The sequence below is a fragment of the Lampetra fluviatilis genome, chromosome 75, assembly GCF_964198595.1.
Source record: "Lampetra fluviatilis chromosome 75, kcLamFluv1.1, whole genome shotgun sequence".
Taxonomy (NCBI): domain Eukaryota; kingdom Metazoa; phylum Chordata; class Hyperoartia; order Petromyzontiformes; family Petromyzontidae; genus Lampetra; species Lampetra fluviatilis.
Window position 1 is genome coordinate 2434859 of NC_136349.1, and position 12099 is coordinate 2446957.

Below are 12099 nucleotides of genomic sequence, written 5' to 3' on the forward strand. Positions count from 1 at the left end.
GAGCAATAGGGAGCCATCCCTTGACAGCACCCGGGCATCGATCAGCCTCCCATTGTATCTGTAGCAGATGGGAATTCCTCCGGTACAGGCATTGAAGGCTCGACGAACTACGTGGTCCAATGTGGGAGCCAGAGGACATCCCTGTTGCACCCCAAGGTGTAAAGGAAATGGCTCTGACTCACGGCCACGTAGTTAAGATGCGGGGCCGCTCACCATCATGAAGGTCCTTAAGGATGGTGATGAGTGGGTTCGGGACTCGGAAAGCACGAAGAGCAACCCAGAGGCCAGGCCTACTGATGGTATCATAGGCCTTGAGCAGGTCAATAAAGCACACGCATGGACTAAGATGCACACATGGACCTACAGACACGCAAAGAAATGGAGTTACACTGAGTAACATGAAGGCATTCACACACAGCGACTAACACACACGCACATGGACTGAGACACACACACACACACATATGGACTGACACACACAAACACATTGACTTACAGACACACATACATATGGACTCACACACACATAGACATGCACTTGAGATACGCACACATGGAGTTACACACACATATCGACGTACACACATACAGCGACTCACACACACACACCGACTCGCACACAGCAATACGTGGACTAAAACACACATTGACGTAAACACACATATGTACTTACACACACACATATGGACTAAGACACACACACATGAACTTACACATATATAGACTGACACACACATAGCCCTACACACACATATGGACTGTGACACACAGACGCATTGACTTACACACACACATGGAGTGACACACACATGTATAGACTTATACACACATGTGGACTAACACACACACATATGGACTGACATACACATACACATCGACGTACACGCACACAGATCGACTGACACACACACATGGACTAACACACACATATAAACACTTTGACGTTGTCCGTTCGAAAAAGACACCCACATGGACTCACACACAAACACATCGACGGGCACAGCAATCCCCGATGATGGCACAGCTATCAGTATCGCAGTACTACGTATGAGTAAATAGCGTGACGTGAGCGATGGAAACAATAGAAATGCATTTAAGAATTAAGCAGAAATCACAGACTGGCAGAAGACCGTGGCAGCGTTATAAAAGCGCAGCAAAAAAAGGGGAAATTGAGCAACCCAAAAATCCGAATAGAGTTTTGTGTACACAAACATAATTATTGTAAGATGTCAACTTGTTTCATAATGGTAAACAATGAACCTGAGTTGTTATCTTCACAAAAACAAAATTATTGTAACATCTGTGAACTTGTTTCATAATGTTGAACAATGAAGCTGAGTTTTTATCTGCACACGAACATTATTATTGTAATGTTTGTCAACTAATGTGTTTAACAATAGTAAACAATGGACTTGAGTTGTTAGTGTAAAAAGCAAGAAAATTTGTACTTATCATAGGCGTGTTGAGGCCTTGTGCCATGCGCAGCCCCCCTCCTGGCCTACATTGGCGAGGCAGTGGAGTTGGGACGTTGGCAGGCTAGGGGCTGGGCCGCTACCCCCCTCCCCAGCATCCCCTGCCCGTGCAAGAATAATGCTATGTAATCAGTAAAATATTATTATCGACGGAGTCTGTAGTATAAACTGGACGCATCGTGTTGGGGGGGGGGGGGGGCGAAGAGGACATGACACTGTGAATAAATATCCGCAGCGTGATGTGTATATGTGTTGGCTGTAAAACGCGTAAAAGAAAATGTTCCCCGTGAGCTGCAGCGAACGCGCAGCACTTGGTAGGGTCCGCCCCCCCCACGCAATTGGCGTCACTTGGTACGGTCGATTTCGTGCAATAAGTAAATAATGAATAATGGAAACGTCACAAATGTGTTAATTAAACTACTTTAAAGTTTTCGGATGGGAAAACGAAATAGCCTATTCCCACCACGAAGCTTAGGGTGTGCCGGCTGGCAAATTATTTTGGTCTTAAACCCCACCGTCCGGGAGCCAAATCCCCCGCAAACGCGAGCGCGCGGAGACTTTTATATATAAAAGAATAAAATAATAACAATATACACAGAGATATACAGAAACCCATAGAGATACACAGAGGCCTATATATATATATACTCAGAGACCCATATAGATAAACAGAGATCCTTAGAGATACATAGAGATACTCAGAGACCCATAGCGACACAGAGATACACAGAGATCCATAGAGATACACAAAGATACACAGGGACTCATAGATCTACTCAGATACCCATATAGATACACAGAGACTCATTAAGATACATAGAGACCCAGATCGATACACTGAGACCCATATAAATACACAAAGACGCATACAGATACACATAGACCCATACAGATACACAGATATACACAGATACCCATAGACCGATATGAATACTCAGAGACCCAAAGAGATCCTCAGAGACTCATAGAGATAAATAAAGATACATTCAGATCCATAGATATACATAAACACTCATAGAGATACATATAGGCCCATAGAGATGAATAGAGATCCATAGAGACTCATGGAATTAATAGAGTTGCATAGAGTTCCTATGCGTCCTGACTTTAGGCGACCCTATATACGAACCACTCTTTATAATTGCAAACCCACTTTCTATTAGGAAACAATGTTAAGAGGGCAGGTTACATTCCTGGGGAAATTTACGATCGAATGTTTTTTTTAAATATTTGTGTACATACATTGAACCACACCCTATATATATACATTAATGAATGCGTGCAGTTGGAGTGCAGCAATGCACAGGCAGAGCTGCACCTTGTATATGAACCTGGAAATGCCACTTTAAGTGAAGCAGCGCTAAGTGAAACCCACTTTCCCATAGGAAGAAATGTTAATGCGGGAGGTTACGTTCCTGGGGTAATATTCTACCACAATTAAGTACATACAAAAACAAAACTTTCTTAACATATGAACCACCCTATATATATGATAATACGTTTTTCCCCTTTTTCTTGCAACAAAACAGATGTTAAAACACCAAACTGAAACCTTTAACAAGGAACCATGTCTGCATTAACCACAATGCGTGTGGTCAGAATGTAAACAAAAAGAACATACTCTGATAATATAGCATTGTCCTTAAAACTGATTGGTCCACACCAGACACGGCTTTCTTTTGAGCCTCGTCTCAAACGGTGTTTGCATTCTGATCACAAGCATTATGGTTAATGCAGACATGATTCCTTGTGAAACACTTGTTTTGTTGCCAGAAAAAAGGAGAAAAACCTATTATCATATTTTGGTACTGGCAAAGGAGCTCCCATGATGTAAACTCCATATTCTTGAATTTTCTAAACAAATGTATATATATGAACGGATGCATGCAGATAGTGCACGGTCATTCACCGGCGGAGCCCCGGGCTACATCTACGCCGCCAGCTACATGGGTGCCGAGGAATACAAGGGCGGCTCTTGGAACGTCGTCTGCGCCAGGGCACCCGCGCCCGGCGAGTGCCCATCCTGGTTAACGACCTCGATAAGTTTCCCGAACACTGTCGCCAACGTCGTTGCCATAGGTTGCTCGCCCGACGAATCCTGGGCCTGCGACGACCTATACTATCTGTGGCGTAAGCCCAACGTTGACTGCGCCGACACGACGTGGGTGAGGGCGAGCGGTCCAGACGCTCCGGCTTTGCCCAAGAAAATAGTAGTGGACTCCGCGCGTGGAGTCTACCTCCTCGGAACCGATGCGCACCTCCACCACAGGTTGGAGTTGTGTTGCTAAGTTTATGGGTGGCAATGTTGAGTCTATGGGTCTCAGTGTTGAGTCTATGGTGCAGTACTGAGTCTATGGGTGGCAGTGCTGAGTCTATGATGCAGTGTTGAGTCTATGGGCAGTGCTGTTAATTCTATGGTGCAGTGTTGAGTGTATGGGTCTCAGTGCTGAATCTATGGGCAGTGTTGAGTTTATCGGCAGTATTGAGTCTATGGGTGGCAGTGATGAGTCTATAGGTGGCAGTGTTGGGTGGCAGTGTAATAAGGGACTCCTTCACACGTTATCGCTCTCCGTTGGTCCTTTCTTGGGTTCTTTTCCTTTCACTTGCTGGTCCTCGCTCCGACCCTCGCCTTGCGCCCCGCGCACGCTCTGTGTGGCTCTCTCTCTTCTCCGTCGCCGTACGCCCCGCGCACGCTCCGTGTGGCTCTCGCCACGCCGTCACCTCCGGCCCCTTCGTGTGCTCTTCCTCACCCGCTCGGGCCACACCGCCCTTCGGGTCCCCCACACCCGTTCCGGCTCTCTCTCCCGTGCGCTCCCGCACGCTCCGCTGCCCGCGCACACTCCACCCCAGTACGCCTATCGGCCCCAACCACGTGGCAATGGCGCCACTTCTCCCTTCACCGCCAGCGTGGCTCCCCTCTGTCGTTCACTCTCTTCTCCCCCTGCTCCTCCTCCATCTCTCCCTTATATCCCCTCTCTCACGTGACCCAAACTCCACCTTCTCATCCTGCCCCTGTCTCCACCCCCACTCACCCCGACGACCAGGCTCCGCCTCTCCAATACACCGGCCCGTGTGAGTGGTGCGGAGGCAGCGCCCACCCTGTCCTTGCTCGCATTACAGCAGTACTGAGGCTAAGGTGCAGTGCTGAGTCTATGAGTGAGTACTGAGTCTATGATGCAGTGTTGAGTCTATGGGCAGTGCTGTTAATGCTATGGTGCAGTGTTGAGTGTATGGGTCTCAGTGCTGAATCTATGGGCAGTGTTGAGTCTATTGGCAATGTTGAGTCTATTGGCAGTGTTGAGTCTATCGGCAGTGTTGAGTCTATGGGTGGCAGTGCTGACTCTATGGATGGTAGTGTTGAGTGTATGGGTTGCAGTGCTGACTCTATGGTTGGCATTGTTGAGTCTATGGGTGGCAGTGCTGAGTTTATGGGTGGCAGTGCTGAGTCTATGGTGCAGTGCTGAGTCTAAGCTGTCTCTGTTTTTCTCGCAGGGCTGTGAATGAAACGGGGTGGATTCAGCCAATACCCAATGGAACCTTCCTGTCCGTGACTGTACACGAATCTAACCTTATCGTCCTAGACTCCATCGGGGCCATGGGTATATGCAAACTGTGACACCATTGGGCCATTAGTATACTCTTCGACTCACACAGTTATTCACACACCCACCAACCCACTCACTGACCTGTTCGCCCCCTTACCCACCAACTCAACCAGCCACTCACCCACCCTCTCACTCAATCACCCACTCATACACCCACCCACTCGTTCACCGACACACTCACTCACCCACCCATTCTCTCACCCACTCTCTCACCTACCCACTCTCTCACCCATCCATTCACTCAACCACTCACCCACTCACCTACCCACTCACCAACCGACTAAATCACTCACCCATTCACCCACCAACTCACCCACTCACCCGCTCACCTACCGTCTCACCCACCGACTCACTCGCCCTCCCACTCACCCAACCACCCACTCACCCACCCAGGTGATAGATACGTGGTGGTGGTGAGTCTTTTTATTTTTTTTGTGTTTTGAGGTTTAACGGAATAAGAACATTCAACAAAGAGTGGAATCTACGGAACTTCAATGGAGAGTAATTCAGCAGCCTTTACAGAGACACCTCGATATACAAAGATGGTATCTGCCTCGCCTGGTATGCCGGAGGTCTTGGGTGATGGTGGTGATGGGGGTAGTTATGGTGGTGGTGGTAGTCATGGTCGTGGTGTTGATGGGGATGGTGGTGGTGATGGTGGCGGGGATGGTGGTGATGGCGATGGTGGTGATGGTGGTGATGGGGGAGATGGTGATGGTGGTTGTGTTGTATTTATTGTTCAATTTTTTTTTTATGTAAAAATGAAAATTACGTAACATATATTAATGTAGGTAATTAAGTGAGATTCACTAAAAATAGGCGTTAGGTGTAATTAAGAAGATGTTAAAAATGTGTTATATGATTCATGTATATGTTAGTGTTTGTGCATATAATCTTCTTTACCTATAAAAGTCACTTTTTGTCTGTCTGTCCGTCTGTCTGGCTGTCCCTCTGTGTACGCTCGCTTGCGAGGGATTTGGCGCTCGGGCCGTGGGGTTAAGGATGGAAAAAAATTGCCGGTGGGCGCGCCCCGAGCCCCGCGGTGGGAATAGGCATTTCCGTTTTTTCGTCCCTAAACTTTAAAGCGGTTTAATTATCGATTTGGTGCGATTTATCTTTATTTATTTATTACTAGCGGAAGTACCCGACGTTGCCCGGGTGAAAAATATATTTCTTAAAAACCTTACATATATATACACAGATACTAAGGTATTGTCAAAGCCTGGTGGGCCGTTTGTACATTTTCTCCACCAACAAATATATAAGAGGCTTGCACAAGTCCAATAATTTGTAGAAAGTGTGGGGTAAATAGTTGATGTAAAGGTTTCCGAAAATTGTGGACCCCGCCCCCTCAAAAAATATCTTTACCCCTCGTAGGTATATATACCTACACACCTTACATACAACAGAGTAAGTAGTATCTATTGACTCTGTAGTAGTATCTACTGACTGTACCGTGGTATCTACTGAGCCAGTAGTAGCTACTGACTGTGTAGTAGTTTTTAGTGACTGTAGTATCTACTGACCATAGTAGTATTTACTGGGCCTACAGTAGTATCTACCGACTATATAGTCGTAACGACTAACTGTATAGTATCTGCTGACTCTATAGTAGTATCCACTGACTATAGTAGTAACTACTAACTCTATAGCAGTATCTACTCACTCTATAATAGTATCTACTGACTCTAGTAGGTACTCACCGTGGTAGTATGTACTGACTGTATAGTAGTATATACTGACTGTAGCAGTATTGACTGACTGTATTGGTATATACTGACTGTTTTAGTATCTACTAACTCTATATAGCAGTATCTACCAACTCAATAGCAGTATCTACTATCACTACAGCAGTGTATACCGACTGAGGTGGTACCTGCTATCACTATAGCAGTGCATACTGACTGGTGGAACCTGCTATCACTACAGCAGTGCATAGTGACTGGTGGTACCTGCTTTGATTACAGCAGTGCATACTGCTGTGTTGGTACCTGCAATGATTACAGCAGTGCATACTGCTGTGGTGGTACTTGTTATGATGACAGCAGTGCATACTGCTGTGGTGGTACCTGCTATGATAACAGCAGTGCATATTGTGGTGGTACTTGCTATGATTGCAGCAGTGCATACTGCTGTGGTGATACCTGCTATGATTACAGCAGTGCATACTGACTGTGGTGGTACATGCTACGATTGCAGCAGTGCATACTGCTGTGGTGGTACATGCTATGATTGCAGCAGTGCATACTGCTGTGGTGGTACCTGCTATGATGACAGCAGTACATACTGCTGGTGAGTGGTGAGAGGTGAGGGTGAGTGGTGAGAGTGAGTAGTGAAGGTGAGGGGTGAGTAGTGAAGAAGAGTGGTGAGGGTGAGTGGTTAGAGTGAGTAGTGAAGAAGAGTGGTGAGGGTGTGTGGTGAGTGGTGAGCGTGAGTGGTGAGAGTGAGTGGTGATGTTGAGTGGTGAGGGTGAGTAGTGAAGAAGAGTGGTGAGTGGTAAGGGTGAGTGGTGAGGGTGTGTGGTGAGTGGTAAGGGTGAATGGAGAGGGTGAGTGGTGAGGGTGAGGGTGAGTGGATAGGGAGAGTGGTGAGGGTGAGTAGTGAGAGTGAGTAGTGAGGGTGAGTTGGGAGGGTGAGTGGTGAGGAAGAGTGGTAAGGAAGAGTGGTGAGTGGTGAGTGGTGAGGGTGAGTTGTGAGGGTGAGAGGTGAGGGTGAGTGGTGAGGGTGAGTGGTGAGGGTGAGTGGTGAGGGAGAGGGGTGAGTGGTGAGTGGTGAGGAAGAGTGGTGAGTGGTGAGGGTGAGTGGTGAGGGTGAGTGGTGAGTGTGAGGGTGAGTGGTGAGGAAGAGTGGTGAGTGGTGAGTGGTGAGGGTGAGTGGTGAGGGTGAGTGGTGAGTGTGAAGGTGAGTGGTGAGCGTGAGTGGTGAGGGAGAGTGGTGAGTGTTGAGGGTGAGTGGTGAGTGTGAGTGGTGAGGGAGAGGGGTGAGCGTGAGTGGTGAGGGAAAGGGGTGAGTGGTGAGTGGTGAGGAAGAGTGGTGAGTGGTGAGGGTGAGTGGTGAGGGTGAGTGGTGAGGGAGAGGGGTGAGTGGTGAGTGGTGAGTGGTGAGGGTGAGTGGTGAGTGTGAGTGGTGAGCGTGAGTGGTGAGGGAGAGGGGTGAGCGTGAGTGGTGAGAGTGAGTGGTGAGTGGTGAGAGTGAGTGGTGAGGGTGAGTGGTGAGTGTGAGTGGTGAGGGAGAGGGGTGAGCGTGAGTGGTGAGAGTGAGTGGTGAGTGGTGAGAGTGAGTGGTGAGGGTGAGTGGTGAGCGTGAGTGGTGAGGGAGAGGGGTGAGTGTTGAGGGTGAGTGGTGAGGGAGAGGGGTGAGTGGTGAGTGGTGAGTGGTGAGGGTGAGTGTGAGTGGTGAATGGTGAGAGGTGAGGGTGTGTGGTGAGGGTGAGTGGTGAGCGTGAGTGGTGAGGAATGAGTGGTGAGGGTGAGTGGTGAGAGAGAGTGGTGAGGGAGAGTGGTGAGGGAGAGTGGTGGTGGTGAGGGTGAGGATGGTTGGTGAGGGGTGAAGATGAGTGGTGAGGGTGAGTGGTGAGGGTGAGTGGTGAGTGGTGAGCGTGAGTGGTGAGTGGTGAGGAGTGAGGAAGAGTGGTGAGAGTGTGTGGTGAGTGGTGAGGGTGAGTGGTGAGGGTGAGTGGTGAGGGTGAGTGGTGAGTGGTGAGCATGAGTGGTGAGGGTGACGGGTGAGTGGTGAGGAAGAGGGGTGAGCGCGAGTGGTGAGAGTGAGTGGTGAGGGTGAGTGGTGAGGGTGAGTGGTGAATGGTGAGCGTGAGTGGTGAGTGGTGAGAGTGAGTGGTGAGGGTGAGTGGTGAATGGTGAGCGTGAGTGGTGAGTGGTGAGGGTGAGTGGTGAGAGTGAGTGGTGAGGGTGTGTGGTGAGCGTGAGTGGTGAGTGGTGAGAGTTAGGGGTGAGTGGTGAGGGTGAGTGGTGGTGGTGAGGGTGAGTGGTGAGTGTGAGTGGTGGTGGTGCGGGTGAGTGTTGAGGGTGAGTGGTCAGGGTGAGTGGTGGTGGTGAGGGTGAGGATGATAGGTGAGGGTCAGTGGTGAGCATAAGTGGTGAGGGTTAGTGGCGAGGGTGAGTGGTGAGTGTTGAGCGTGAGTGGTGAGTGGTGAGGAGTGAGGAAGAGTGGTGAGAGTGAGTGGTAAGTGGTGAGGGTGAGTGGTGAGCGTGAGTGGTGAGTGGTGAAAGTGAGTGGTGAGGGTGAATGGTGAATGGTGAGAGTGAGTGGTGAGTGGTGAGGGTGAGTGGTGAGAGTGAGTGGTGAGTGGTGAGGGTGTGTGGTGAGCGTGAGTGGTGAGTGGTGAAAGTTAGGGGTGAGTGGTGAGTGGTGAGTGGTGAGGGTCAGTGGTGAGCGTGAGTTGTGAGTTGTGAGGGGTGAGTGGTGAGAGAGAGAGTGGTGAGGGAGAGTGGTGAGGGAGAGTGGTGGTGGTGAGGGTGAGGATGGTTGGTGAGGGTGAGTAGTGAGCGTGAGTGGTGAGGGAGAGGGGTGAGTGGTGAGGAAGAGTGGTGAGTGGTGAGGGTGAGTGGTGAGGGTGAGTGGTGAGGATGAGTGGTGAGAGAGAGTGGTGAGGGAGAGTGGTGAGGGAGAGTGGTGGTGGTAGGGGTGAGGATGGTTGGTGAGGGTGAGTGGTGAGCGTGAGTGGTGAGGGAAAAGGGTGAGTGGTGAGGGTGAGTGGTGAGGGAGAGTGGTGAGGGTGAGTAGAGGTGGTGAGGGTGAGTAGTGAGTGGTGAGGGTGAGTGGTGAGGGTGATTAGTGAGTAATGAGGGTGAGTGATGAGCATGAGTGGTAAGTGGTGAGGAGTGAGGAAGAGTGGTGAGGGTGAGTGGTGAGGGGTGAGTGGTGAGGGTGAAAGAGAGTGGTGCGGGAGAGTGGTGAGGGAGAGTGGTCATGGTGAGGATGGTTGGTGAGGGTGAGTGGTGAGCGTGAGTGGTGAGGGACAGGGGTAAGTAGTGAGGGTGAGCGGTGAGGGAGAGTGGTGAGGGTGAGTAGTGGTGGTGAGGGTGAGTAGTGAGTGGTGAGGGTGAGTGGTGAGTGGTGAGCGTGAGTGGTGAGTGGTGAGGAGTGAGAAAAAGTGGTGAGAGTGAGTGGTGAGTGGTGAGGGAGAGGGGCGAGCGTGAGTGGTGAGATCGAGTGGTGAGTGGTGAGAGTGAGTGGTGAGGGTGAGTGGTGAGGGAGAGGGGTGAGCGTGAGTGGTGAGAGTGAGTGGTGAGAGTGAGTGGTGAGGGTGAGTGGTGAGGGAGAGGGGTGAGTGGTGAGGGTGAGTGGTGAGGGAGAGGGGTGAGTGGTGAGTGGTGAGTGGTGAGGGTGAGTGTGAGAGGTGAGGGTGAGTGGTGAGAGTGAGTGGTGAATGGTGAGCGTGAGTGGTGAGTGGTGAGAGTGAGAGGTGAGGGTGAGTGGTGAGAGTGAGTGGTGAGTGGTGAGGGTGAGTGGTGGTGGTGAGGGTGAGTGGTGAGGGTGATTGTGAGTGGTGAGCGTGAGTGGTGAGTGGTGAGAGTGAGTGGTGAGGGTGAGTGGTGAATGGTGAGCGTGAGTGGTGAGTGGTGAGGGTGAGTGGTGAGAGTGAGTGGTGAGTGGTGAGGGTGTGTGGTGAGCGTGAGTGGTGAGAGTTATGGGTGAGTGGTGAGGGTGAGTAGTGGTGGTGAGGGTGAGTGGTGAGGGTGAGTGGTGGTGGTGAGAGTGAGTGTTGAGTGTGAGTGGTCAGGGTGAGTGGTGGTGGTGAGGGTGAGGATGGTTGGTGAGGGTGAGTGGTGAGCTGTGAGTGGTGAGGGAAAAGGGTGAGTGGTGAGGGTGAGTGGTGAGGGAGAGTGGTGAGGGTGAGTAGTGGTGGTGAGGGTGAGTAGTGAGTGGTGAGGGTGAGTGGTGAGGGTGATTAGTGAGTAGTGAGGGTGAGTGATGAGCATGAGTGGTAAGTGGTGAGGAGTGAGGAAGAGTGGTGAGGGTGAGTTGTGAGGGGTGAGTGGTGAGGGTGAGAGAGAGGGGTGAGGGAGAGTGGTGAGGGAGAGTGATCGTGGTGAGGGTGAGGATGGTTGGTGAGAGTGAGTGGTGAGCGTGAGTGGTGAGGGACAGCGGTAAGTAGTGAGGGTGAGCGGTGAGGGAGAGTGGTGAGGGTGAGTAGTGGTGGTGAGGGTGAGTAGTGAGTGGTGAGGGTGAGTGGTGAAGGTGATTAGTGAGTGGTGAGGATGAGTGGTGAGCGTGAGTGGTGAGTGGTGAGGAGTGAGGAAGAGTGGTGAGCGTGAGTGGTGAGAGTTAGGGGTGAGTGGTGAGTGGTGAGGGTGAGTGGTGGTGGTGAGGGTGAGGGGTGAGAGTGAGTGTGAGTGGTGAATGGTGAGCGTGAGTGGTGAGTGGTGAGAGTGAGTGGTGAGGGTGAGTGGTGAATGGTGAGCGTGAGTGGTGAGGGTGAGTGGTGAGAGTGAATGGTGAGTGGTGAGGGTGTGTGGTGAGTGGTGAGCGTGAGTGGTGAGCGAGAGGGGTGAGTAGTGACAAAGAGGGGTGAGCGTGAGTGGTGAGGGAGGGGGGTGAGTGGTGAGGGTGAGTGGTGAGGGAGAGGGGTGAGTGGTGAGGGTGAGTGTGAGTGTATGGTGAGCATGAGTGGTGAGTGGTGAGAGTGAGTGGTGAGTGGTGAGGAGTGAGGAAGAGTGGTGAGAGTGTGTGGTGAGTGGTGAAGGTGAGTGGTGAGGGTGAGTGGTGAGGGTGAGTGGTGAGTGTGAGGGTGAGTGGTGAGCGTGAGTGGTGAGGGTGAGGGGTGAGTGGTGAGGAAGAGGGGTGAGCGTGAGTGGTGAGAGTGAGTGGTGACGGTGAGTGGTGAATGGTGAGCGTGAGTGGTGAGTGGTGAGGGTGAGTGGTGAGAGTGAGTGGTGAGTGGTGAGGGTGTGTGGTGAGTGGTGAGCGTGAGTGGTGAGCGATAGGGGTGAGTAGTGACAAAGAGGGGTGAGCGTGAGTGTTGAGGGAGGGGGGTGAGTGGTGAGGGTGAGTGGTGAGGG

The 12099-nt window shown here is 51.0% G+C and overlaps 1 protein-coding gene across 1 annotated transcript in view; it reads left to right on the forward strand.

Moving 5' to 3' along the window:
* Positions 1-3352: 3352 nt before the first annotated feature.
* Positions 3353-12099, forward strand: part of LOC144953377 (interferon-induced very large GTPase 1-like) — a 176292-nt gene continuing 167545 nt past the window's right edge. The window contains exon 1 of the mRNA XM_078883940.1: positions 3353-3482. Coding sequence (XP_078740066.1) covers positions 3353-3482 — 130 coding nt within the window. The remainder of the gene's footprint in view (positions 3483-12099) is intronic.